Raw genomic sequence first — 27178 nt, 5'->3', positions numbered from 1 at the left:
TCTGACTTGAATTATTTAGCCAGAAAATTTGAAAAAAAAAAAAATGTTTCTGGCTCAATGCACTTAGACTCCTAGAAATTTAGTCTCCAATTTTTAAATTGACAAAATTTGTTCCTTTGGTTAGAACAACATAGCACATGAGGACAATTGAGGGCTCCTAAAACTAGATTCTCATAAATACTTAGATGCCAAAATATGATTTGTGAGAGATACAATTGAACAAGGAATAATATATACGAAACCAGAGATTTTAATTCTTCTTGAATTTAACCGTATCGAAATCCCAAATTCGAAGAACATAATTTGTGTTCTCACTATGCAACTTTTATAAGGATTGAGTAGAAAGAGCAATAATTGTCTCCTCTCTAATCTTGATTATTACCTCATTTGTGGTTCTGTCCATAGTCAAAACTCGTATATCTAAAATGACCAGTTCTATTGATCTGCAAAGGGGCTATTTAGTCTAATTGCAGAAAACTGGGGGCGAACCTAAACGAAGAGACATGAAATGGCCTTGGATAGGGTATTATTTGAAATATTATTTGGAATAATTACTGTAGCACTTTTTGTGATGTGATGTATGTGAGATAAAAAGGTGGTTGGAAATATAAAAAGGTGAATTGGAAAATGTGTTTATGATACAAACGAAATAATATTTGGGATAAATTGACTATCTAAACAAAAATGATTTGTAGGATTGAAGCATAAGAAAAACTTATCATAAGACCCTGCTTTGTTTTTTCCACTTCTTTTTTTTTATTTTTGAACTTTTGTAATCACGATGCACTTTTTCTTCATAGATAGGAATCAATTGAAGCAGAAACTCTCCACCCTTGTTTTAGGAACCATATGCTGCGAGCAGCCTACTCAGACGAATAATGAGGTAAAGTTCTTTCTCTTTTTCTTTTTCTTTTTCTTTTCAAATGAGCTAAAGTTAGAAATGGATAAAATGTATATATTCCAGAGTTTAATTTGTATTGTAATCTTTCTTCAGTCCAACAACTTAGGGTTTGTTTGGTTCACGGATGAGATGAGATGGAATAATTTATTCTCTGATTAGTCGAGTCACCATGGGATCAATAATCCAAATTATCTAGTATTTGGTTAGTTTAGACTGAATAGGATATATTAAATTATAATCCTATCCTATGTTTGGTTGGAGATAGGATTACTATTTTAATGGCTAAAATGTCCCTTAATTTGTAGGATCATTTTAATAAAATAATTTAATAATTTATAACTTTTATTAGAATAAAGTAATTTGAAACTTTAGAATTATAAGTAAATCAAGGGTTTGATATATAAAAATTTGCATTCACTGAAACTCAGCCCATTTAGGCCCTAAAAAATAGGTTTTAATATAGTTTTTGAATCTAAATTTGAAATTTAATAAAATAATGGGCCAAATTTTGGCTAAATTAGGGTTAAATTGAATAAAATTTAATCCATTTAAGAGTTTTAAATGAGCCAAACTCAAGTCAATATAGAAGATTTTTCTTTGAACTAAGTTTGGGCTTATTGAAACTCTTATTCGCAAAGCCCAATTGATAAGGTAGTGTATTTATATAGAATTTGGTTGAGAAAATAAAGTTAGTAAGGGCAATTTAGTCCAAGAGCAATATAGTTCTTTTATTATGATATAAATAGGGGTAAATTTGCTTAAAAATTTCAAATTAATTAATAGGACTAAATTTGTCAAAAAATTTAAAATAATGAAAATGGACAAAATAGTTTAAAATTTTAATATGATTAGTAAGGGCAAATTAGTCTGTTTATTAATGTATTATTATGTAAGAGAATGGTTATATAATATTCATCATTCGCAAGAGTAAATTAGTTCAATATTGTTATATTGGTAGTAGGGACAAATTAGTTTAAAAATTTTAAATTAATTAGAAGGGGCAAATTAGTCCATTTATGTTATACTATCGTGTGAAAGTAAAGTTATATAATTATGAGAGTATGAATTTATATTATTTATAAGGATAAATTAATTTAAAATTTTATTATCTCATCTTCTGGTCATCCGAGAATGACTAATATCACCCCCATGGGATTATTTTACCCCATGAACTGGGGATTAATTTGGTTAATTAGGATGTGTCATCCCATGTGTAAAATACAATTAAATATGGGATGACACAAGATAATTAATCCAATTTTATGTTATTCTATAAACCAAATGGACCCTTAAGGGATTGGTCTCATTTACTTTGCACATTGATTTATAATTTTATATAACCCTAATGGCCTAATCAGGATAATGAGCTTTTTCTTACAACTAACAAACTTGGCTTTTAAGTCTCCTAAATCTTTCTTTCTTGTAGTTGTGGACTTTTGCTCTAATGTTGGCGAAGTCTCATTTTGTGAAGATCTCCATAATGTAATAAACTTTGCAAATTCCGTCAAGGACCCAAAACAAGTCTTTTTTGTAAATATGAGGGAGCACTTTATAACTTTTCATATGTGAGGAACAAAAAAAAGGACTTGTTACAAATGTGAGCGATAATTTCACTGATTTTCCCCTGAATTAATTCAATCCCATGAATTTGATTCTCACGTGGATTTTGAACCCTAGTACAAAATTCGAATCCTGAATTTGATTCTCCTCTAATTGATGGTTTGAATCATGAATTTGATTCTTTCCCAACAGCCAAACATGGAATTCGAATTCGAACCTTGGTACAAAATCCGAATCTTGAATTTGATTCTCCCTTAACTGCCAAACATGGTTCAAATCTTGAATTTGATTCTCTCCCAATTGCTAGACATGGATAGAAAAGATTCAAGAGAAAAAGAAAGATTTTAAGTATCTTCCTCTAACCAATGGACCACCCAATGATTATTGGATTTTAGTTATCAAAAGTATTATTTGATTGCTTATTTGATTATATCAAGTTTTTCATTATATGCAGTGAATTCATGTGCAATTGTAAAGTAAAAAAGATTTTTTTATACATTCTCAATATGCACACACCCTCGACACAAGGGTTGGGAATGAATAATGATACCCATACCAATTGCTTTAATGACCCATAATAATCCTTCCATAAGAGTGAAAAAGTGAATACTTGCCACAATCATTCCCTACTTGTGATTTGATTTTCATATTAATTATCTCATTAATAAACCCCATACCATTTGTTTTTTTGGGGGGGGGCACGCTTGCAAATAATAAATAGGGAAAATCGTCCAAAACGTCCCTCACATTTTGTAAAATAACTTTTTTCGTCCCTCACTTTTAAAAGTGTAATTTTATATCCCTTACATATTCACATCGGACAAATTTAGTCCCTAACTAGGTTTCCGATCATTTTTTGGCCGGAATCCATCATGTGCAAGGCACATGATCATTTTTTAAGGGTAAATTTGTCAAATTATATTTTACATAATCTCATCTATAGTCCTCTACATTTTATAAAATAAATTTTTTCGTCCCTCACATTTCACAAAATGAATTTCTCCCTCCCTCACATTTCACAAAATGAATTTTTCATTTCTCACTAATTATGTGTGTGAATACATTTTTTAAACACATATATATGTCTATTTGATTTTGCTTAATAATAATAGTATAAACACATGTATGTAATTGGGCCCAACTTGTGGGCTATCTTCTCTTTTGTATGATTATGACTGATATTTATCAATAGAACCTTAATTTGCATATTCTTATTGTATTTTAACCGAAAATAGTTTTATTGGCCAACTTGACAATGAATGTAAGATTATTTACTAGCTAATACCAGATGAAATCAAATGATCACGTATAATATATGGTATTCGTATTGTTAAGTGAAATCAAATAGACACATATATATATTTATGCTATTCGGATTATTAAGCAAAATCAAATAGACATATACTTGTGTTTAAACAAAATGTATTCACACACTTTTTTTTTTTTAAGGTTTCCCTCACATACATAATTAGTAAGGGATGGAAATATTCATTTTTTGAAATGTGAGGGATGGAGAAATTCATTTTGTGAAATGTGAGGGATGAAAAAATCATTTTATAAAATGTGAGGGACGAAAAAATTTGTTTTATAAAATATGGAGGACTGTAGATTAGATTATGTAAAATATAATTTGACAAATTTACCCTTCAAAAATGATCATGTGCAAGGCACGTGATGGATTCCGGCCAAAAAATGATCGGAAACCTAGTTAGGGACTAAATTTGACCGATGTGAATATGTAAAGGACATAAAATTACACTTTTAAAAGTGAGGGACGAAAAAAGTCATTTTATAAAATGTGAGGGACGTTTTGAACGATTTTTCCTAATAAATATTACAAATTGGCATTCTGATTCCCATTCCGCTATCTATTCGGGCATGCGAACCGAACAGTCCTCATCTGTTTTCCACTACCACGCTCAATTGGTCATTTTGGTCGGTGCAACTTTCCAATTACTCCCTATCTTTTTCCTAATTAGACCAAACTGACCGAGTTATTCCAAGAGCCAGTGGCTGGAATTTCATAACGACTATTAAGTCAATGGGTCATATCATCACATTGTATCGCAAATTTCCGTCAAATAAGATGGGCAATATGATTAAACTTCGTTAACATTAAAACGGTTTGTTTAATGGTTATCCATTGACGATTGTTAAGATATACTTCAAATACTTTTAGAAATATAAAATTAATTTTAAAAATTATATAAATATAAGAAAAAATAATAATTATTAGCATGTGTATATACAAAAAAAATAGATTGAGTGAAATTTAAATATATTAACGAGTGTCATTGGACACCCGTTAAAAAATATCAAACTAAAATTAATTGCCTAAAATAGTGGATCCCAAATGACACTATCTATAATATAGTTGGATTTGTCCCCTTCCTTATAGCATAGGAGTAGGAATCAATGTATAAGTAAATGATTGATGCTTGACAAAAAAATCCTAAATGGCACTATTTATATCTTCCCTGTTTTCCTTGCGCAAACTACGATTATCTTTTCAGGTACCTTCGATCTACTTGAAAATGTTTTTGACAAAATTGGGTTGATGATGAAAGATGAAGACTTATAGGAATAACTTTGAAATAAGGAGACTAAATAGAAAAGTTTTGGTAAGGTAGGTGACATACCTAATGATCTTACATGACCAATTGCTAAACATGGAATTCAAACTCGAACCCTAGTGCAGAATTCAAATCTTGAATTTGATTCTTCCCCTAACTGCCAAACATGGTTTGAATTCTAAATTTGGTTCTCTCCCAACTGCCAACATAGAATATAAATCTTAGCACAGAATTCGAATATCGAACTTGACAGCAGAAAAGATTCAAGGGAAAGATTTTAAAAATCTTCCTCTAAGCAATGGACCACCTAATGGTTATTTGATTTTAGTTATCAAAAGTATTGTTTGATTGCTTATTTGATTATATCAAGTTTTTCATTATATGTAGTGTATTCATGTACAAGTGTAAAGCGAAAAAGATTTTTCATACATTCTCTACGTGCACACACCCTCAACACAAGCGTTGAGAATGAATAATGCTACCTATACCAATTGTTTTAATGACCTATAATAATCCTTCCATAAAAGTGAAAAAGTTAAGACTTGCCTACAATCATTCTCTACTTGTGATTTGATTTTCATATTAAATCTCTAGTTGTTTTTTTTTTCTTTTTTTTTTGTGGGGGGGGGGGGGAAGGCATACACTTGCAAATTATAATAATGATACAAATTGGCTTTCTTATTCTTGAATGATACTATTTATATCTTCTCTGTTTTCCTTGTGCAAACTATGATTATCTTTTTAGGTATCTTCGATCTACTTGAAAACATTTTTGACTAAATTGGGTTGATAATGAAAGATGAAGACTTATAGAAAGAACTTTCACAAAAAGAGGACTAAATAGAAAAGTTTTGGTAAGGTAGGTGACATACCTAATAATCCTATATGACCAATTGCTAAACATGGAATTCGAACTCGAACTTGGTACAGAATTTGAATATTGAATTTGATTCTCCTCTAACTGTCAAATATGGTTCGTATCTCCCAACGGCAAACATGGAATCTAAACGTTAGCACAGAATTCGAATCTCAAACCTAATAGCAGAAAAGATTCAAAGGAAAGATTTTAAGAATCTTCCTCTAACCTGTGGACCACCCAATGGTTATTTGATTTTAATTATCGAAAGTATTATTTGATTGTTTATTTGATTATATCAAGTTTTTCATTATATGTAGTGTATTCATGTGCAAGTATAAAGTGAAAAAAATTTTCATTCCTTCTCTACGTGCACTCACCCTCAACACAAGGGTTGATAATGAATAATGCTACCCATACCAATTGTTTTAATGACCTATAATAATCCTTCTGTAAAAGTGAAAAAGTTAATACTTGCCTACAATCATTCCCTACTTGTGATTTGATTTTCATATTAAATCTTGTTAATAAGCCCCATATTAGTTATTTTTTTTCTTGTTTTTGGAAGGGGGGAGGCATACACTTGCAAATTATAATAATAATACAAATTGGCTTTCTTATTCTTGAATGACACTATTTATATCTTCCCCATTTTCCTTGTACAAACTATGATTATCTTTTTAGGTACCTTTGATCTACTTGAAATCATTTTTGACTAAATTGAGTTAATAATGAAAGATGAAGTCTTATAGGAAAAACTTTCACAAAAAGAGGACTAAATAGAAAAGTTTTGGTAAGGTAGGTGACATACCTAATAATCCTATATGACCAATTGCTAAACATGGAATTCAAACTCGAACTTGGTATAGAATTCAAATCTTGAATTTGATTCTCCTCTAGCTGCCAAACATGGCTCGAATCCTAAATTTGATTAGCTTCCAACGGCCAACATGGAATCTAAACCTTAGCACAAAATTCGTATCTCGAACCTAACAGCTGAAAAGATTCAAAGGAAAGATTTTAAGAATCTTCCTCTAACCATTGGACTACCCAATGGTCATTTGATTTTAGTTATCAAAAGTATTATTTGATTGCTTATTTGATTATATCAAGTTTTTCATTATATGTAGTGTATTCATGCGCATGTGTAAAGCAAAAAAGATTATTCATACCTTCTCTACCGGCACGCACCCTCAATTTAAGGGTTGAGAATGAATAATGATACCCATACCAATTGTTTTAATGACCTATAATAATCCTTCCATAACAGTGAAAAAGTTAATACCTGTCCACAATCATTCCCTACTTGTGATTTGATTTTCATATTAAATCCCATACTAGTTTTTTTTCTCTTTTTATTTGGGTCATGCACTTGCAAATTATAATAATAATACAAATTGGCTTTCTCATTCCCATTCCGCTCTGTATTCGGGCATGCGAGTCGAACAGTTCTCATTCGTTTCATACAACCACGCTCAATAGGTCATTTTGGTCGGCACAACTTTCCAATTATTCCTCTCTATTTCCTAACTAGTCCAAACTGCCCGAGTTATTCCAAGAGCTAGCGGCTGGCTGGAATTCCACAACGACTTTAAGTCAATAATGTGTCATATCAACACATCATGTTGTGCATTTCCGTCAAGCAAGATGGGCAACTAGATTAAACTTCGTCAAAACTAAAACTGTTTATTTAACGGCTGTCCATTAATGCACGTTAAGATGCACTTCAAATATTAAATTTTTAGAAAGATAAAATTAATTAAAAAAATTTGTTTAAAATGTTCATCATATTTTATTAAATAACCTTTTTTTTATCTTTCACTTTTAAAATGTTAATTTATGTCCCTTATAAATTGGCATTCACAAAATTGATTTCAACCTAAGTTTTCGATGACTTTTGAGCATGAATTTACCATATGACTCACATGCAATAATTTTTATATACAAAAAAGTCAAATCTCACTCTTTTAGTAGCAAAAACTAATATAAATTGGATCAAATCCTACTTTTTTACGAAAAATAATGAATATAGTCTGTGTCATATACCGCTTTTTTAGGGGCAAAAATGAATATAGATTTGGTCATTTATTTAATTGCAAATGAGATCTAATCTTTTGTCTCTAAAAAAAAAAATCATGTATAGATCACGCAATGAATTCATGATAAAAAATGGTCGAAAATTTAAGTTGGTGTCAAATTTTACCGAGTTAATTTTGTAAGAGATGTAAAGTTACTATTTTAAATATGAAAGACGAAAAATTTTATTTGACAAAATGTAAATAACGTTTTGAACGATTTTTTCTTTAAAAATTACTATGTGTGTATATACAAGATAAGTTGAGTGAAATTTCGATGTGTTAATGAGTGACTATTAGACATCCGTTGAAAAAAAATCCCAAACTAAAATTAACAGCTTAAAAGAGTAGACGTGAATTTATAATTCAGTTGGATCTGTCCCTTTCTTCGTAACCTAAAAATAGGAATAGATATATGTATATATTTTTTACGTTTGACAAAAACAAAAAATTCCAGAATGACACTTATAACTCCCCTATTCTCCTTGAGCAAACTACGATTATCTTTTCAGGTACCTTCGACCTTACTTAAAAGGGTTAATTACATTTACCTCCCCTGAGGTTTGACCATATTATCAATCAATCCCTGTAATTTGTCCAAATAACGGTCTCACCCTTTGAATGATCAAATATTTAACAAAAACCCCCTTAATGCCAAAAATGCCCTTATTGAGGCCATATTGCATTAAAAAAAGAACATATTTTTATTTTATTAATCCTAAAGCAATCCAAAAAAATAGAAAAATGTTTTATTATTTTATAAAAACCATATCTTTGCTTCCATAAATAGTTTTGAATCAATAATTATTTTAAATCTTAAAAATAAATATTAAAAGTTAGATAAATTGAAAGAAAAATAAAAAAGAACTTATTTTAATTCATGAAGTATGGTTCAAATTGAGAAAAATATGCCTTGTGCTCTCTGCAACGTGCCTTGAACCACAAATTCGAACCATACTTGAGGATTTAAAATAATTGCTTCTTTTTTATTTTTCTTTCAATTTATCTAATTTTTAATATTCATTTTTAAGATTTAAAATAATTATTGATTCAAAACTATTTATGGAAGCAAAGATATGATTTTTATAAAATAATAAGCAAAAACTTTTTTCTATTTTTTTGGATTACTTGAAGGTTAATAAATAAAAATATGTTCTTTTTTTTAATGCAATATGGCCTCAAAAAGGGCATTTTCGGCATTAAGGGGGTTTTTGTTAAATGTTTGATCATTCAAAGGGTGAGACCATTATTTGGACAAATTATAGGGATTGATTGGTAATATGATCAAACCTCAGGGGAGGTAAATGTAATTAACCCTACTTAAAAACGTTTTTGACTAAATTGGGTTGATATCTCAGAGGAGTCGGTCACCAATGACCTTACTTAAAAACGTTTTTGACTTAGAACAGTTTCGTTAAGGTACGTGACCTACATAGTAAAATAATCATATATCACCAATTGCCGTTAACGTTGGGCATTGGTTTGGTAGACGTAAACGTCATTGGTGACCGACTCCTCAAGGAACTCCCGTTTCCCCTTCCAAGTCGGTCATCGCTCAGACTCTTCACCCTATAAATTTCCTCAACTTCCCCTCTTTCTTTCATTCATCCTTTCTTGTTGTACTAGTCTTCTGAAATTCTCCCCAATTCTTCTATCAAAAGCGGCTTTCTATTTTCTATCCCAACAAGGTAATGGATCTGTCTTGGATCTGTTTTGGGCGTTTGGCTTTGAGATTGGTGGTGAATTGGGATTAATCTTGTATTTTTTCTGACGTATCTGTTTGGGTTATTCTGAGATAATTTATTGGTTAATTTTTTCAATTAGTCCGGTTGGTTGATTTTGCTTTAGGGTTTTCGATTTTTTTTTTTGGATTTTGATGATCTTGCCTATGGTTTTTATAATATTTGGAAATTGAATGATGCTTCTCTAGGGTCTTTAATAAATTCTCGATTTTGACAAGTTTGCTCTAGTGTCTTCGATCGCTGTCAGTCAAATAGTTGTTGGTTGCGTTTTTCTGCAGAAGGATTCCTTTTGCTATTGTTTTGTTTTTCCTAGCGATTTAAGCTGGTTTTGGAGTTTCAATTAGTAATAAACGGAGTTGATGTGTCAATTTTAGGTTGAGAAATTTGCAATTTAACATAGCTGATTTTCGTTCTTTGTTTATTGAGCAGATGCAAATCTTCGTGAAAACCCTCACCGGGAAGACCATCACTCTTGAAGTTGAAAGCTCTGACACAATTGATAATGTGAAAGCCAAGATTCAGGACAAGGAGGGCATCCCTCCGGACCAGCAAAGGCTGATATTTGCCGGAAAACAGCTGGAGGATGGACGCACCCTTGCCGACTACAACATTCAGAAGGAATCCACCCTTCACTTGGTTCTGCGCCTGAGGGGAGGCATGCAGATCTTTGTAAAGACCCTTACCGGAAAAACAATTACCCTCGAAGTTGAAAGCTCTGATACAATTGATAATGTCAAGGCAAAGATTCAGGACAAAGAGGGCATTCCCCCAGACCAGCAGAGGTTGATTTTTGCTGGAAAACAACTTGAAGATGGCCGCACCCTTGCTGATTATAACATTCAGAAGGAGTCGACCCTTCACTTGGTGCTTAGGTTGAGGGGAGGGATGCAGATCTTCGTGAAGACCCTCACGGGAAAAACTATCACTTTGGAGGTTGAGAGCTCAGATACAATCGACAACGTGAAAGCTAAGATCCAGGATAAGGAGGGAATCCCTCCGGATCAGCAGAGGCTGATCTTTGCTGGCAAGCAGCTTGAAGATGGCAGGACTCTTGCTGACTATAATATTCAGAAAGAGTCAACTCTTCATTTAGTGCTGAGATTGAGGGGTGGAATGCAGATTTTTGTCAAGACGTTGACAGGGAAGACCATAACTCTTGAGGTGGAGAGTTCAGATACTATAGATAATGTGAAGGCAAAAATTCAGGACAAGGAGGGCATACCACCAGACCAGCAAAGGTTGATCTTTGCTGGTAAGCAGCTTGAGGATGGCCGCACGCTTGCAGATTACAACATCCAGAAGGAATCAACGCTCCATTTGGTTCTCAGGTTGAGGGGGGGAATGCAAGTTTTTGTTAAGACTCTGACTGGAAAGACCATCACTTTGGAGGTGGAGAGCTCGGATACGATTGATAACGTCAAAGCTAAGATCCAGGACAAGGAGGGGATCCCACCTGACCAGCAGAGATTGATCTTTGCTGGTAAACAGTTGGAAGATGGAAGGACTTTGGCAGATTATAACATCCAGAAAGAGTCCACCCTTCACCTTGTCCTGCGTCTGCGTGGTGGTTTCTGAATGCTGCATCTATATGCAGTTGAAGGCTGTCTCTTGAAGATGGCAGTATTTTGTGTTGTCTGCTTGACTTCTGTTGGTGTTCAAGCCATGGGTCCTAATAACTTCTCAAGCGTTTTTTAAATGTATAGTTTAGGGATTTGGTGGTGGTGTTCCATGTTTGTGATGGGAATTAATGGTGGTGTTATTTGATTTGTTAATAAAGTTCAGAAGTTTTCAATATTCGCGCGCCCTGGAAATTTTTGGTCATTTGAAGTTTTTTGTTTTTTCCATTCAATTACTACCTTGTATGCTTCGAGATGTGACAAGAAAATTTGAGAAAAACCACAGCCTACTTTTGATTGCTATTAGCGCTCTCATCGCCTTGATTGCACTTGCTTATTAGTGTTCTCTCATCGCCTTTGATTGTGCTTCCTAATGAGATTTAATTTCAATGTTTTGATGTATGATAGTCCGAGCTTGGAATTTTGGTCATTTGAAGTTTTTGTTTTTCCCATTCATTACCATCGATATGCTCGACAAGAAATGCAAGTTGGCTCTTGATTGATATTAGCATTCTCTCATTGCCTTGATTGTGCTCGCTTATGAGATGTGATTTCAGCGTTTGGTGTATGATGGTTCGGTTTATTGGTGAGTTGTGATCCTTTTGGCAGTGTTGTTTAGACTTTAGAGATGTCTAATGGTCGATTACTTGCAAGTAATCTGCAAAATTAGTTCCTTTGGGATTCTGCTAAGTAGAACTATAGGTTGATTTTGTTCGTCTATAACCAATAATTGCCCTGTGGTTTGCTTTACCACGAGTTAAACGCTTTATACCTGTGAACTAAACAAACCGAACCTCAAGCTTAGCCTTGAGGAGAAGTTAGATTATCATCAACTTCCTTTTACAAGATTACAGTTGCAAAGGATCTCAAAGATGGACATCTTGTATTCGTCTGAGGACTTGGACAAGTTGACCATAGTATACCGTTTGATCAAGTTGAGACTACCAGGTTGAAGAAGTGGTCGATACAAAAGCTTTTCTTCTTCCTTCTTCCTTCTTCAGAAGTGGTGATGCAAAAATTAGAAACAAAAAATAAGAAAAGATGACAACAGTTACATGACAAAAGATACCAGAAGAATATCAACAGAAATAAGAAAGAAATTTGTTTGACTTTTACTAGAATAAGGCCATGGATGAGTGGAAAAATTTGACAGTCAATTGAAGCATCCCCACATTTGAAATAGACAAAGGTCTAGTTAGAGCATTTGCTGTGGCTATGGATGAATTAGTTCTTCTTTTGTACGATTTGTCTGTTTTCCTCTTTTTTGTGTAATTCCCGTCTATTCTTGTTAAGGGAATGATTTTTCTAATGACAGCCGCCTTATTTGAGTATTTATGTACATGTCTTCTTTGTTCCCTTATACAATGCTACATGTACGTAACATATTTACCATTCAATCTAATGTGAAAAAAGTTGAAAGCTGATGCGCAAAAGTCAATTTCATTTGCCAAGTTTTAATATTTCATCTTTGCGTATGCAATCCAGTATTGAGCTCGCTAATTAGATTCTTAAGGAGAATAATTTTGGGATGGTTCATAGGCCAAAATTCCTGATGGAACAAGTCTGGGGAAAGTGTATAACTTACAAGGATCTTCTTCCCTAATGCTACAGAGCAATGGTACCATTGGGGCGCGTAGACACTTCTTGCAGTTGATCAACACCTTCTCCGTTACTGTTAACAACTCATCCATTTTGTTCCCCATATCCTTTCTTGCTAGATGATATTTCTGCCTAAATATTCAGTATTTGTTTTAAACATATGGGAATTAGAGGTGTTCTTCAATTAGTAGCTCTTCCAATTACAGTAAGGTACTACTAGTTTCCATTTAGTACTGAATGAAAAAGTTGAAATGATACCTGGGGAATTCATTCCAGTAAACTAATATGTAAGATGGAGGAAATGAAAGCTATGTTCAGAAGTAAACAGGTCACCAAATCTAAGATGCTGTTGTTTCACATGATTTCTTCTGGAGCTTCAACACTGTATGCAACTGAAAAAAACATTCAAACACAAAAACAAAAGAAGCATTCTAGAAAACTGAAACTCCTAACATGCTACATAAACCAGGACATACTGCTGGATTTAGACAACTTTATTCCAACTTTTAGCTGTGAGACCTGCTTTTGTTTTATCTTTGCTGTTTTCAGAAGATAACTTGAGGTTGCTCACCATATCTGAATATTTGGATGAGACTTGCCTTACATATCTATTGTTTCCAAACTGCTGCATGAGATCGTAAACTAGCCCTCACAACCCAGAGGACAAAGCTTTTCTCAGTATATGCTGAGTATCATAATTAATGGTGGAAACACTATAAGAGAATTCATGAAATGACTGCAAAGTTTCAGAAATATTCCATCTAGAAGAACTCAGAATGAGACAATGGAAAGCATGAAAGTTTGCATTTAACCAAAGACTCAGTTTTAGATTAGACTCTCCAACTGTGAAAATTAGACAGGAGGGGAATGCCGGCCAATGACTTGGATGTATAATCTTCATGCTATCAAGGTATTACATAATCTGCATGCTAGCAGGATCACTGTTGCGTGGGATGAACTATCTTGTCCTAAGTTAATGCTGAGATGGCTTTTTAATCATCTTTCTTCTTTGAAAAATCTGGATGTGTATACTGCTGATATTTCTTTATTTACAGATTCAACAACAGATATCTGTTGGAAAAATTTTCTCTGTATCACCAAAATATTTTATCATCATATTTTCGTACTCATACTGCAGGTCGAAATTGACTAAGACTATGGATTCTTCTCTCTGGGATCCACCAATTTGTGAAGGTTGCTCTGCCTTGTTTTAGCTAAATGATTCAAGTTACTACTGGTGGTTGTTTAGACTGAAAAAATTACTGGAACTCTGTATAGATTCGAATTTTGCAGGATGGAAATTTTCTATTTCACTAAAGCTGACTTCTTATTTTTGTTTGTGTAATTTTTGGTTACAGATGACAGTGCTCATTTTAAAGGAAATTGGCAGTCTGATTTCTCCTCTGGTGTGGGGTGCGGTAAGTTTATCCCCTTTACAATGTTTGCTAATCAGTTTCTTTAGGGACATTTTTTAGACTGACTTAAGGTCCCCTCTTTTCTATTATATGTGTGTCATAGATGTCATGGAAGAAGATGCTATAAATGAAAGGTGTTGTATCGAAGTGCTGAAAAAATTGATACCTAAGGCTGATGCCGAGATAAAGGAACTTGAGGAAGAAATTATATTTCTTCAGGCCCAAGTGGCTTTGGAAGATGATGCTTGGGCTAAGATATGCTTTGATACTTTGACAGAGAGGACCAAGGCGCTAGATATCTCGATTCAGAGATTGAAGAATGAAAAATTGCAACAGCAACAAGGACAGGTGTCTAGTTCCCAAACACATGGAGATCCTGCTCAGAATGAAAAACAACAAACAGAAAATGAACTAAACTTTTGTTTCCAAACAGATGGAGATCCTGCTCAGAATAAAAAACAACAAACAGAAGATGAATTGGATGTTTGTTTTCAAACAGATGGAGATCCTGCGAAAATTGAAAGCCTACAAACAGAGAAGGACCTTGATTCTCACATCCAAACATGTAAGGAACCTTCTCAGAACCAAAAAATACAATTGGAACATGAGATGCGTGTTCTTTGCCAAACACATCTAGAACCTGCTCAGATTGAAAACCTGCAAGCGGAGCATGAGCGGGATTTTAATTTCCAAACAAATGGAGATCCTGGTCAGGATGAAACACTACAAATGGAACATGAAATGGGTGTCCCACACCACAAACACGGAGAACCTGCTCCAAAACTGAGTGAAATACTAAAAGCTCTTCTGGAAAAGTACTACTTTCCAAACAGAGATAAGCAGGTTTGTGTAGTACCTCAATTTTATTCTGTTGCTCTGCTGCCCCACTAAGCAAGTTGGCATGGTTAATTGATTAGACATAGTTTTTCATATTACCCTCTACTATCCCCTGGTTTTTCTTGTTTGTAAATAAGTGCAATAGTTGATGTGAAGTGAAGCGGCTGAAAACCTGTTCTGGATTATTTCTGGTCATGTCACTTTTCAGAATATGTATAAATTTCCTATCCAATACCTGAAGATATTTGAGACCTTAGCTGCTAAATGCTTCCTACCATGTTCACTGGTATTAAGCATCTCAAAAGCCAGATAGATGTATGACTGAAAGGGTATTATCGGGTGAGGTATTTGAGAACTTATTCAAAGTAACTTTCAGGGAAAGAAAACCTTTTCTTTTGCTCTAGGACCAATCAACATTTTTTTAAGAAGTAAGGAAGTAAAACACCTTCATCGATTACATGAATTAGATCAGGTGAACAAATCACTTTTCGCTTCCTCTTGTTCATCACGTTTTCTGGGGAATAATGGTATGGGCTATTGCGGATTTAAATTATAATCATGACTTTGCATGCCAACGTGATGTACGCTAGTTGAATTGTAGTTTGTTCTTTTAATTTAACATCTTCTGCACTATTTGTATATGGTATTGCTGGCAAATGTGATGTCAAATACACCATCTTTGCCAATATGTATCACTGGACATTTGATGTCGACTTGGTGCTTGGAATTTGTTGTGTGTATTATTTGTTTCTTTTGAGACCTCATTCAAGTAACAATCACTTTTCGCTTCCTCTTGTGAGAAGCTCACCGCTCTCCAGTCCACAGATGAGACCGGCTTGAGCAATGCTCAAGCAATAGCCTGTGTTGCTAAATCCTTGGAAGAGATTGCTGAACCTTTTAATCTGGAAGTTTCAGAGGATGCGGAAGCGAAAGACCAGGTAAAGACAACCTCTTTGCATTATTTGCAGTTCCTAGCATGGCTGCCCTGTGAAATCTGTCAAGTGCTAGATTTGAATTCGCAATTCTAACTTGTGACTCGTGTAGACTACAAGATATCCTCTCTCTTTGTTACATTTTCATATTGGTTTTCTCCAAACAATGATCAGAATGGAGATACCACAATCATCAACTCATTCCCAAATCTTTCTGAACATGCAAGTGAAGCATCCACCAAGAGAAAAATGATGGAGATTGATTCAAGCGGAATACATGATTCAACGACCGAGGCATAGAAGAGGATGTATACCCCAGACATTCAGAAGGTACCTACCAATCGGTCGTCAAATTAGGAATCAATTATTATAAATGTACAAATTTCTTTTGACTTTACTGCTCTCATACAACAAACAGGAAGCAACTGCTATGATGATGGATACCAGTGCGAATGCCTTGAGCTACATAGCTGGTTCAAGCAGTGGAACAGTGGGCTGCAATCTTTCTGAAGAAACAAGCGGGGCAGTCACAGTACAGAATTTCAGAATTGAAAGCACTAAGTTGAAGCCATATCCAAATCCCGCCGAAACCACCATTATAGAAACTGATATGGTATGAGATGTTTCTTATGTACTCGAACTGATAAACAAGTTAGGCCTAATCATTTGTGAGACTCTTGGTTTCTGGTTTCTTTAGTTTGATGTAAGCATGTACTAAACCTTTTTTCAAGCTGAGGAGGCGACAGTAATGTATCCCTTTCGAGCACCCTCATATCGTTTAACTCACTGAGACGTGACTTATCAGTTGTACCTGTTATTATATTGTGAATAAACATATCTTATAATTACTATATTAATACTAATTCTTCTGAATTCTATTAGTTACTCTGCTTGAGAATTGAAATTCTCAGTGTAGGTCGAAATATCGATATATCACATTTAAATATCTAAGCGAGGATGTAGAATATCTGCACCATTTGCAGAATGAAATTATGTGCGTTAATGTATTTTTTCTTTATCTTTTCTTGATTTTTTTTTTGTCTATTGCTTTTGTATTCTGATTCAATAAAGAAATATTTTTTTTCCATAAAATTACTTAAAATCCTAACCAATAAAGACTTTTGGCAAAAATGGGATTTTGGGTTTTCACAAAATTTCCCCCCTACAAAGTATGAGGAGGATTCAATATCTACATGGTAAATTTTCATTTCGGAGATGATTCTTATATGACTGAGAAACCGTGTTGCATCTTCTTTTCTTTTTTTTTTTTTTTTCAGAGCATGTTCCAGCTTTCAGATATCACTTCAGTTTGCATGACAGATCCTGTAGAACGGAAGGTTAAAGAGGTTGATATAACCAACTCGAAAGAAGCCGAATTTCCCCTCCTAATGAAGCAAGAAGATTGGTGGCTTTTTGATTTCGAATGGGCACTTGGAGAATCATCTTCAGAGGTGTTCAATAGCACGACCAAAGAGCCATTGCTGAAGGAGAGACAGAAGCCACAACTGTTGAATCAAACACATCATATTGAAGGAGTTGGAGCAGAATCATTCACGTCAAACTCCTTGAAGTCAGGGATTCCCGAACACAGAGACAGGCCCTTCCCCATGTTTGAGTTGGGACTACTTCCAGAATCGTCCCTTGGTATGGAAATGGTACACAAACCCTCTACCATGAAAAGTTTCAAGAGGATCCTTGATGAGAATAATTCTATGAACAAAAAAATAAAAGAGGAGACTCATATAGACTTCAGCGGAGAGAAAAGTTGCCATGTTGTTTCGGCTTGTCAGTCACCAGGGACAAGGCAGAAATCTGTACTCCCCCCATTGATCAAGAAAGGTGAAGAGTTGGGCAATCTCCAAGTCACTCGGACGTTGCAAGAGGGAAGGCTGAAAGGTTTGGTCAAGGAGGAAATCGATCGGTTCTCCAACTTTCATGCAGCGAATGAATTTGGAGTTAAGAAGCCTCTCAAGTTACTCTCTTGTACAACATCCGTGGCCACAATGAATCTCGAGTTTCTGTCGATGGCTCAACTCAGAGCCATGGCAAAGGAACGCAACCTCAAAAGGTACTCTAAACTCAACAAAAGTGACTTGATCAAGCTTCTTAATTTCCCACCTTCAGCCATTTAATTTCCCTTGTGATTGCAAACATACTCAGTTACTATAGGAGTCGCACGTACTTATTTCTGCTTCGGTTTTTAGCCATTTTACATAAAATGCCATTATAAACTTTAAGAATGTGGAAGTGTGACTCATCTGGATAAAATTTTGATGATTTTTGGTACTCTGTTGGTTTCTTTTTGCCGTGGAGCTCGATATTTGACCGGGCCATAATGTTGCCGGTGATTTACTTGCTTGGATAACTGCATATGGATATTATTATTCACGACAGTGCATTCTTGATATAAGGATTCTGTGAAATTCCACACTTTCTGTGGTTATAATTCAACTGCACGCAGGAGGCAATTCAGCAGATTATGTGGTAGCAACACCCCCAACTGTTATCAGCAAATCTATTGAGTTGGCTTATGATAAGTAGTAGTTGCAAAAGCAACTCTTTTCGTGTTTGATAAATCACCAGCAGCTACAGAAAAACCAGAGGCATCACCTTTTTCTCTCAGACCGATCTTCTAAATTGTTTAGCAGTATCAGGGAAGTTACAAAGCCATTACCGTTTTCCCTCAAGGATTGATACATTCAGCACTTGCTCTCCTTTAGCTTTCAGAAAGTATCAATCTGATTCTGGGTGAATTCCATGTTACAGCTTAAAGACAAATTTACTGAATGAGGGTATTGTCAGGATTGGGAGTTTTCTACAGAGTGATGAATTGGGGGTTTACCTTATCATTTTGAAATCAAAGGCCAAAACAATCCGAGACTTGCCTCCATTTATTAGTCCAAACAGAGACCATTTGCAGGTACACAAATTTGAAGAAAGCTAAAAAATAAACCATTGGAGTTTATCTGCTGCTTTTGATCATGGTACACTTTCAGGTCGCAAAATGGTATATCATTCTTCCCTGCAAACAACAATAAAACACAAGAAATCAAACAAACAATTCTTAGAAAGAAAAATAAAACACAACAAAATTTAGAAAAAGGAAAGGGTAAAAAAAAAAAAAAAGCAGTTTTCAAGTTTTGGCACTTAAATATTTTCCTAATCTCTCAACCTATCCCCTATCTAGACTTATCCAAAACTAAGAAAAGTATTTCTCTTCAGAGGCAGAATCTAAAACTCGCCTTTCTGAAAGATTATGGGCATAGAATTTTTTTTGGGATATTTCTTTTTTGGTGGGAAGTTGGGGAGACAGAGAGAGAGGGAAAAAGAGAAGAGAATCTCCTTCTTCCTATTTCCAGCTTGTTACTTTTGACTGTCGTGTATTGTAAAGTTCTGGCATTCACTCATATCTCAGCACACACAACTCCAATTCAGGTAATTCCAAAGCCATTTGAAAGCTAAGATACAAGGCTAGAATTCTTAAGAAGACATCAACAACCAATTTGGTAATTTTCCTGGTCAATCTAACCAATTACATAAGCTGATTATCAGTTTCGGACAGAAACTGGGAAGCAGGGGTATTTAGGTCTTTTCATAGGGTACATTGCTCCGATTGAGTTGAAAATTTACAAGAAACTAGTTAACACCATTTTCTACAACTTTCATGTTTTAACCTAAGCCTGATTCGGCCTCTAACATGCTCAAATAAAACCGGACAGAAACAGGGTCATTCAAAACCCTAACCTGGAATTTCCATAATACTACTTCCAACCATGAAATATGCTCATAAACTACCAAAACTACAACTTTAAACCACTAATTAGCAATTAATTGAAGTAAAGAAGAGGTTCTTGGCAAAATACCTTATCTCCCTATGAAAGATGGTAGCTTAGGCTTTGTTTTCCAAAAATAACTCCACGAACACCTTGGAAACTACTTGGAAAGTAAGTTTTATGGAGTAGTTTGCAAATTAATCGGTTGAAACTCAAGATTTGAGCAAGAAATTGAAATGGAAGATGAAGAACTCTCTTGGTTTCTCTCTCACTAATTTCAGCCAAAGGAGACAAGAAAATGAATGACTTTTGGTCAAAAATCTGATTTTAGTAAAGTTACCAATCTTGGTTAAAAGTCCAACTTCTAATAGCATAGTGACACTTGGCTCCTTTTAGGGTTTTAAACTTATTCTTTTGTCTACCAATGGTAATTTATCTAGCTAACTTTCAATTGTCTCCTAGCACCTTGTAAAATAATAATATTTCACACAAAAATCACTTAATCACCAAAATTTTATCGCACAGCGGGTCCCACATCCATAATGCACTTCAAATTTAACCCGAACTAACTTATACTAGAAAAATGGTTGGAAAAACTATATTCACTTATAAAGTGTCCAGAAAATTAATGTAGTAAAATAAAATAAGGAAAATGCATGAAAAGAAATAGAATTAAATAGTATAAATTAAGAAAAATTTTACGGGCTCTCACAAAAGTTGTGACTAAGGGAACTGAATTGTTATCCTTCATCATCTTAGAAACTGATACTTTACCTGAAGTAGCTAACTGTAAATATTGCGGGGTGAAAAAAATCTATTTTAAAATTGCTAATTTTTGCTGCTCCAACGGAGAAGTAATGTTGAAAGAAAATAAGCTTCCAGATATATTGGTTGAATTATTTACGGGTCAAACCGAAGAAACTTTGTGTTTTAGGACATACGTAAGAACCTATAATGGCATGTTTGCCTTTACGTCATTTGGAGTCTACTATGACAAGTCATTATGTTAGAGAACAAATGGAATATACACATTTAAAATACAGGAACAAACTTATCATTACATAAATCAACTTATACCTCATGGAGGATCAGGGATGTTCTTACAACTATATTTTCTTGACACTGAACATGAGGAGGAGAATCGAATGGTATTTTTTGCAAAACTCAGCGAGAATGTGGTCTTAAAGCTTATTGAGGTGATGATAAACAATTCTTATGCTTGCTTCTTTCATAGCCTACGACATGTCCCTAATCTAGAATCCCATCAAATAGTTCTCAAAACTCATTGTGATAGTGATCAAAGAATTTTTAACAAGTCAACTGTATCTCAAGTGGTAGTGCTTTGGGTTGAGGGTGAAGGTTCAAAACAAACATATTCTAGGCATATTCAAGTGTACACTAAAGGTTTAGAAAGCCGTAGAGTTCAATACTATTATGGTTGTTATGATCCTTTGCAGTATCCATTATTATTTCCCCTAGGTGAAATAGGGTGGCAACCAAGAATTAAGAGATCAAGGATTGGGAATCCAAAAAAGTGAAAGAGATGTACTAAACATTTTGTAGATAATGTAACTTTACACAGTTTCAGATCTACCGATGAAATGATACAATCCAAGGAATAAGGTCAATATAACAGACAAGACAAAAGTTTTTATCTACAAATGTTATGTTTCAGGCAATTAACCAAATAAAATTTCTATTTTTTTATGAAACAGCTTTCAACCAATATGAAGACTTAAAAGAATTTATGTCGATGAGGGAATATTATGCATATAGGTTTTAGATGAGAAAACAAAATACACCTGGTATTTTGAACACTGCGCATGCATTCCAACTGTATGTAGTTGATATGTACGTGAAAATAGAAACACAAAGACTTGACTTCAATAGAAAGAGACAGAAATTAATAAGAACTAAACAACTCCAAGGAGTAATGGATGCTATTGTTGAAGGTGAGCTTAAGGGGTCGAAAGTTGGTTAGCGGGTGATTTTACCCGCTTCATTTATAGGAGGGTCTTGAGATATGAAAAGACGTTATGTTCATGCCATAAGTTTGGTACAAAAGTATGGGGAGCTTGATCTCTTTTTGACAATGACTTGTGGACGCTTTGTTGCAGACCCGAGAAACGATCAACGCTCTAACCGTGCAAATGGAGGAAACCCGGGCTAAGATCTCTTCCGTTGGGGATGTTGAATCGTTGAGGAATGAAGTGGCTTCGTCCCGTGCTGAGATCACGACTTTGCAGTCGGAGATCGGTGTGTTGAAGAAGGAGGTTGGCTCTTCCAACACACAGACCGTTCAGAAATCTTCGAGAGGGAAAGTGAAAGTCCCAGAATCGAAACCGTATCAGGGGAGTAGGAGTTCGAAGGATTTGGAAAACTTCTTGTGGGATGTTGAACAGTACTTCAAGGCTGTTGACGTTCCAGAAGTAGAGAAGGTGTCCATTGCATCCATGTACCTTAGCGGGGATGCAAAATTGTGGTGGAGAACGATGCAATCAGACCCCACCAGGCCCAAGATTGAGACTTGAGACGTGCTAAAGGAGGAATTGAAGAAACAATTCCTTCCCACGAATGTCTCGTGGAAAGTTCGGGATGCGTTGTGGAACTTGAAGCAGAACAAAAGCGTACATGAGTACGTCACTGAGTTCCAAGCCCTGATATTGGATGTGAAGAAGATGTCTGAGGAGGACAGACTCTACACTTTCATCCGTGGACTGCAGCCGTGGGCGTAGATGGAGTGACGGAGACAGAATGTTCAGACCGTGTCTCAAGCACTCGCTGCCGCAGAGAAATTGATAGACTTCAAGTCCATGGAATCCAACGACAAGAAGAAGGAGAAGGGCAAGGACCTGAAAGGTGGATCGTTCGCGAAGAAGAAGAAAAAAAAGCAGTCAGTAACAACAAACGAAACCGGTGGTGCTTCTTCTTCTAAGGAAAAGCCAGCGGCAAATTCGAAGAAGGATGGCTGCTTTAATTGCTGAGGACCACACTTAGCCCGCAATTGTCCCAACAAGAAGAAGGACCAGAATATTAGTACCTTGGTAGCGGAAGATGATGGCGATCTGTTAGAGATGCGGGACGCACGGGTCAACCCCATGCAGTTCGTGAACGCCATCACAGGTACTAATGGTCGTACTACTTACAATAGTTTGATGTATGTGCAGGTTACGTTGAATGGAAACCAGATACTAGCGATGGTGGATACCGGAGCATCGCACAGTTGCGTGACGGAACGCGTGGTAAAGCAGTTCCGGTTGAAATTGAAAGACTTAGGCTACAAGTTGAAGGCTGTCAACTCTGAAGCCAAGCCAGTGTTGGGTGTAGTAACGGTAGAGTGGGAGTTGGGGCCGTGGAAGGGATGGTGCAGCCTCATGGCCAGTCAGATGGATGACTTTGACTTGATCCTTGGCAAGAACTTCATGGTTGCCAATCGGATCTATCCAATTCCACACTTGGATGGCATCATGGTGGACGACGACCAGAATCCAGGCTTTGTTGCTGCAGTAAGGTTGCCGAAACAGAAGAGCAACCAACGAAAGAACATGGTGTCGGTGGTACAAATCGAGACCAGCCTTAGGCGCGGTGAAGTGGTGTATATTGCCGCGTTGGTGGAAATGAAGCCCGACATGTACCAGGAAGTACCAGATGTCGTGGCCCATGTGTTGGAGAAATTCGCAGATCTGATGCCTGCGGAGTTGCCGAGGTGGCTGCCTCCTAGACGTGCTGTGGAGCACAGAATCGAATTGGTGCCAGGGGCCCAACCCCCTACCCAAGCTCCTTATCGCATGTCCCCGATGGAGTTGGCGGAGTTGCGGCGCCAACTGAATGAGTTGCTAGAGAGCCAAGCGCTGAGATCGTCGAAAGCTCCGTACAGTGCTCCAGCATTGTTCCAGAAGAAAGCAGACGGAACGTTAAGGTTCTGTGTAGCCTATCGTGCCCTGGACAAGATCACGATTCGGAACAGATACCCGATCCCGAACACATACGACTTGTTCGATAGGCTGGCAAGGGCACGATTCTACAACAAAATTGACTTGCGGTCGGGATACTGGCAAGTCCGAATAGCCCCAGGAGATGAGGAGAAAACGACGGTGGTGACAAGGTATGGTTCCTTTGAATTTCTTGTCATGCCGTTCGGCTTGACGAATGCACCTGCTATATTTTGTAGGCTGATGAAGGATGTCTTGTATGAATACCTTGCCAAGTTTGTTGTAGTGTATCTAGATGATATCGTTGTGTATTCAGAGTCCCTAGAAGAGCATGTAAGGCACCTGAGGGCCGTATTCCGCAAGTTGAGGGAATACGAGCTCTATGTAAAGAAAGAGAAGTGTGAGTTCGGCAGGGAGCAGATCACTTTTCTTGGCCATGTGGTGAGCAATGGCCGGATCCAGATGGATCGCAAGAAGGTCGAGGCGATTCTCGACTGGCCCGCACCCCAGAAGGTCGCTGAACTAAGGTCGTTCCTTGGGCTGGCAAACTATTACCGGTGCTTCATCCAGGAATACTCGAGGATTGTACCACCTTTGACCGACCTACTGAAGAAGGACAGACCGTGGATGTGGGATTACGAATGCGAGGATGCATTCAGAATGTTGAAGGAAGCAGTCACTTCCGAACCAGTGCTGCAACTTCCGGAGTTTATAAAGGCCTTCGAAGTGCACACTGATGCTTCCGACCGTGCAATTGGAGGAGTGCTGATGCAAGACAATCAACTCATTGCGTTTGAAAGCCGAAAACTAATAGAGTGCGAGCAGAGATATAGCACGCACGAGAAAGAAATGACGGCCGTAGTGCATTGCCTGGAGATCTGGAAGCACTACTTGTTGGGAACCAAGTTCGTGGTGGTGACTAACAATGTGGCCAACACGTACTTCAAAACACAGAAAAAGCTGACCCCGAAGCAGGCTCGTTGGCAGGAGTTTTTGGCCGAGTTCGACTTTGACTGGCTGCACAAGGCAGGAAAGGAAAATGCAGTTGCCGACGCACTTAGCCGAAAGTACGTCGAAGAGTACGTTGCGGCCCTTAGCACTGTGGAAATGGACTTTCGGGACAAGATTAAGGCGGAATCCCCGAACGATCCAGTATACCAGACCCTGATCGCCCAAGTCCGTGAGGGCAAAGTTCGTCGTTATTGGTTAGAAGATGACTTACTCTTTGCCAAGGGTAGTAGAGCTTATGTCCCGGCAGGAGGGGGACTTAGGCGACAGTTGCTGCGAGAGACCCACGACACTCCTTGGGTTGGTCATCCCGGGGTGGAACGAATGAGGGCCTTGCTGTCACGGAGCTTCTACTGGCCAAAGATGGAAGAGGATATTGAAGCATACGTGAGAACATGTCTTGTGTGCCAACAAGATAAGGTGGAAAGGAAGAAGGAGCCAGGCTTGTTGCAGCCTTTGTCGATCCCTGATCGACCATGGCAATCGGTCTCAATGGACTTCATTTCGGGATTTCCTAAGGTCGATGGTATGGCTTCTGTTTTTGTAATCGTTGATAGATTTTCCAAGTATGCTATCTTTATCGGTGCACCGAAGGCGTGCTCGGCTGATGTTGCCGCTGAGTTGTTTTTCAGAAATGTTGTGAAGTACTTCGGTTTACCCGAAAACATCATAAGTGATAGGGATACCAGATTCACGGGGAGATTCTGGACCGTGTTGTTCGGATTGCTGGGATCCGAACTTAAGTTCTCTACTGCCGCCCATCCTCAGACCGACGGACAGACAGAGAGGATCAATGCCTTGCTGGAATAGTACCTAAGGCATTACGTGACGGCAAGTCAGAAGAATTGGGTGGAGTTGCTGGATGCCGCGCAGTTTTGCTACAATCTGCACAAGTCATCCGCAACCAAGCTGAGTCCGTTCGAGTTGGTAAACGGGCAACAACCTCTGACTCCGCATGAAGTTGCACTTCAAGGGGGGAGTCGATGCCCAACCGCACACCGGTTTGCTCGTGGCAAGCAGGAACTAGTGGACGAAGCAAGGGATAGTTTGCTGGTGGCGCAACAACGCATGAAGAAGTATGCGGACCAACATAGACGAGACTTGGAATTCCAAGTGGGAGATCAAGTGATGTTGAAACTGACTCCCCATATTTGGAAGAAAGTGAGCAGCAAAACCGTCCATCGTGGGCTCATTCCGAAATACGATGGACCGTTTGAGGTGATCAAGAAGGTGAGTCGTGTAGCTTATCGGTTGAAGTTGTCTGACCGACTAAAGATCCACCCGACCTTCCAGGTGAGTTTCTTGAAACCCTTCAACCAGGACGAGATAGATGAAGGACGGAGGCAAGCGAAACGTGCTCCGCCGGTGATCAATAAGCAATTCCAGAAAGAGGTGAAAACTGTGCTGGACCACAGAACGATGGGGCAGAGCAAAAAGAACAAACAGACAGATTATCTGATCCAATGGAAGGGCGAGACATAGTTGGATGCTACTTGGGAACGGGACGTGACCTTGTGGCAGTTCGAAGATAAAATTGCTGAGTACCTGAGGAATGTTCGGAAGCAAGCCAAGTTGACGAGGGCGTTAACCTCTTCTGGTGGGGGTGGTTTGTTAGCCCCTTAGGACGCGATCCCGACTGAACGCGCATGACCGTGGCCAAGCCATGGCCTAGGTGAGAAGGCCGAAGGTGACGCTTGTTGGCAATGAGTAGACAAGTGGTTGATGATGTTTTCCTGGCCTAAATATGGGTTGGGGAAAGTTCTAGGTGCATCGGGTGCCTCTAGGTTAGTTGGGGACAGAGGGGTGCCTCTATTAACGGTTGGAAGTTTTTCCTTAAGACATCTATATAGAGGGATAACTGTAGCTAAGCCAAGTCAAGGCCAAGGGCCATAGGCCAAGGCCACGGAATGACTATGGTTCGGTGGGATGTTTTAGGTGGTTCCAAGGGCTAAGAACCACGGTGCCTAAGATTGCTAAGTGTTGGGGAAAGCTAGGTACGGAACGTGCGATGGCGGGAACCTGGGCGCGCGGAATGGTGCAGCGGTTGCTGTGCATGCCAGAGATTAACGTTGGGCAGTTGCTAACTGTCGATGGCAGTTGCTGGGAGTTGCTGGCGGTTACCAGCCAACTCAGCTTTGTTCCTAGCCAGTTCCAAATTTCGTGGACGTTCAGTTAAGACCAGCGGTTGGGTCTTTTAGCAACAGTAAGCATGCCTATAAATATTGGGCTAGGCAGAGACTAAAGGGAGAGAATTCTCAGACAAAGGAGAATTACCCTTAGTTGTTCTGCACGCCAAGTGTTTGTAGAAAATCCTTGTAATCATTAGTGTGAAATACAGGGTTGGCCGTGTTGGCTGTAA

General features: G+C 37.3%; 2 protein-coding genes across 5 annotated transcripts; both read left to right on the top strand.

Moving 5' to 3' along the window:
- The first annotated feature begins 9491 nt into the window (after nucleotides 1-9491).
- LOC113693567 (polyubiquitin) lies at nucleotides 9492-11501 on the top strand. Its single transcript, XM_027212099.2, has 2 exons — nucleotides 9492-9653; nucleotides 10137-11501. Exon 2 carries the CDS (start codon nucleotides 10137-10139, stop codon nucleotides 11280-11282), a length of 1146 nt encoding a protein of 381 aa, XP_027067900.1. The 5' UTR covers nucleotides 9492-9653; the 3' UTR covers nucleotides 11283-11501.
- Nucleotides 11502-13739: 2238 nt separating this feature from the next.
- LOC113694228 (uncharacterized) lies at nucleotides 13740-18392 on the top strand. 4 transcript variants are annotated; one of them, XM_027213108.2, is made up of 8 exons: nucleotides 13740-13832; nucleotides 14061-14116; nucleotides 14281-14340; nucleotides 14441-15180; nucleotides 15978-16112; nucleotides 16281-16436; nucleotides 16525-16719; nucleotides 17384-18392. In XM_027213108.2, the coding sequence occupies exons 1-6, from the start codon at nucleotides 13822-13824 to the stop codon at nucleotides 16404-16406; spliced, it is 1128 nt and encodes a 375-aa protein (XP_027068909.2). In that variant the 5' UTR covers nucleotides 13740-13821; the 3' UTR covers nucleotides 16407-16436; nucleotides 16525-16719; nucleotides 17384-18392. The 4 variants fall into 4 exon arrangements, with proteins under 4 accessions (XP_027068909.2, XP_071909456.1, XP_027068908.2 ...); XM_027213107.2 differs by having other exon boundaries at nucleotides 13766-14116; nucleotides 15993-16112; XM_027213106.2 differs by having other exon boundaries at nucleotides 13766-14116.
- Nucleotides 18393-27178: the final 8786 nt, after the last annotated feature.

The sequence above is a fragment of the Coffea arabica genome, chromosome 6c (genome assembly GCF_036785885.1).
Source record: "Coffea arabica cultivar ET-39 chromosome 6c, Coffea Arabica ET-39 HiFi, whole genome shotgun sequence".
Lineage (NCBI taxonomy): Eukaryota > Viridiplantae > Streptophyta > Magnoliopsida > Gentianales > Rubiaceae > Coffea > Coffea arabica.
The sequence above is the reverse complement of the archived record's forward strand: the minus strand, read 5'-3'. Positions and strand labels throughout refer to the sequence as shown.

Bases quoted from the DNA above. Each gene is read 5' to 3' on its own strand.
- LOC113694228 (XM_027213106.2), top strand. From the start codon at position 13,945: ATGTGTATACTGCTGATATTTCTTTATTTACAGATTCAACAACAGATA. The intron at 14,117-14,280 runs GTTGCTCTGCCT...TTTTGGTTACAG, and splicing joins GGATCCACCAATTTGTGAAG to ATGACAGTGCTCATTTTAAA. The intron at 16,113-16,280 runs GTAAAGACAACC...AACAATGATCAG, and splicing joins ATGCGGAAGCGAAAGACCAG to AATGGAGATACCACAATCAT.
- LOC113693567 (XM_027212099.2), top strand. From the start codon at position 10,137: ATGCAAATCTTCGTGAAAACCCTCACCGGGAAGACCATCACTCTTGAA.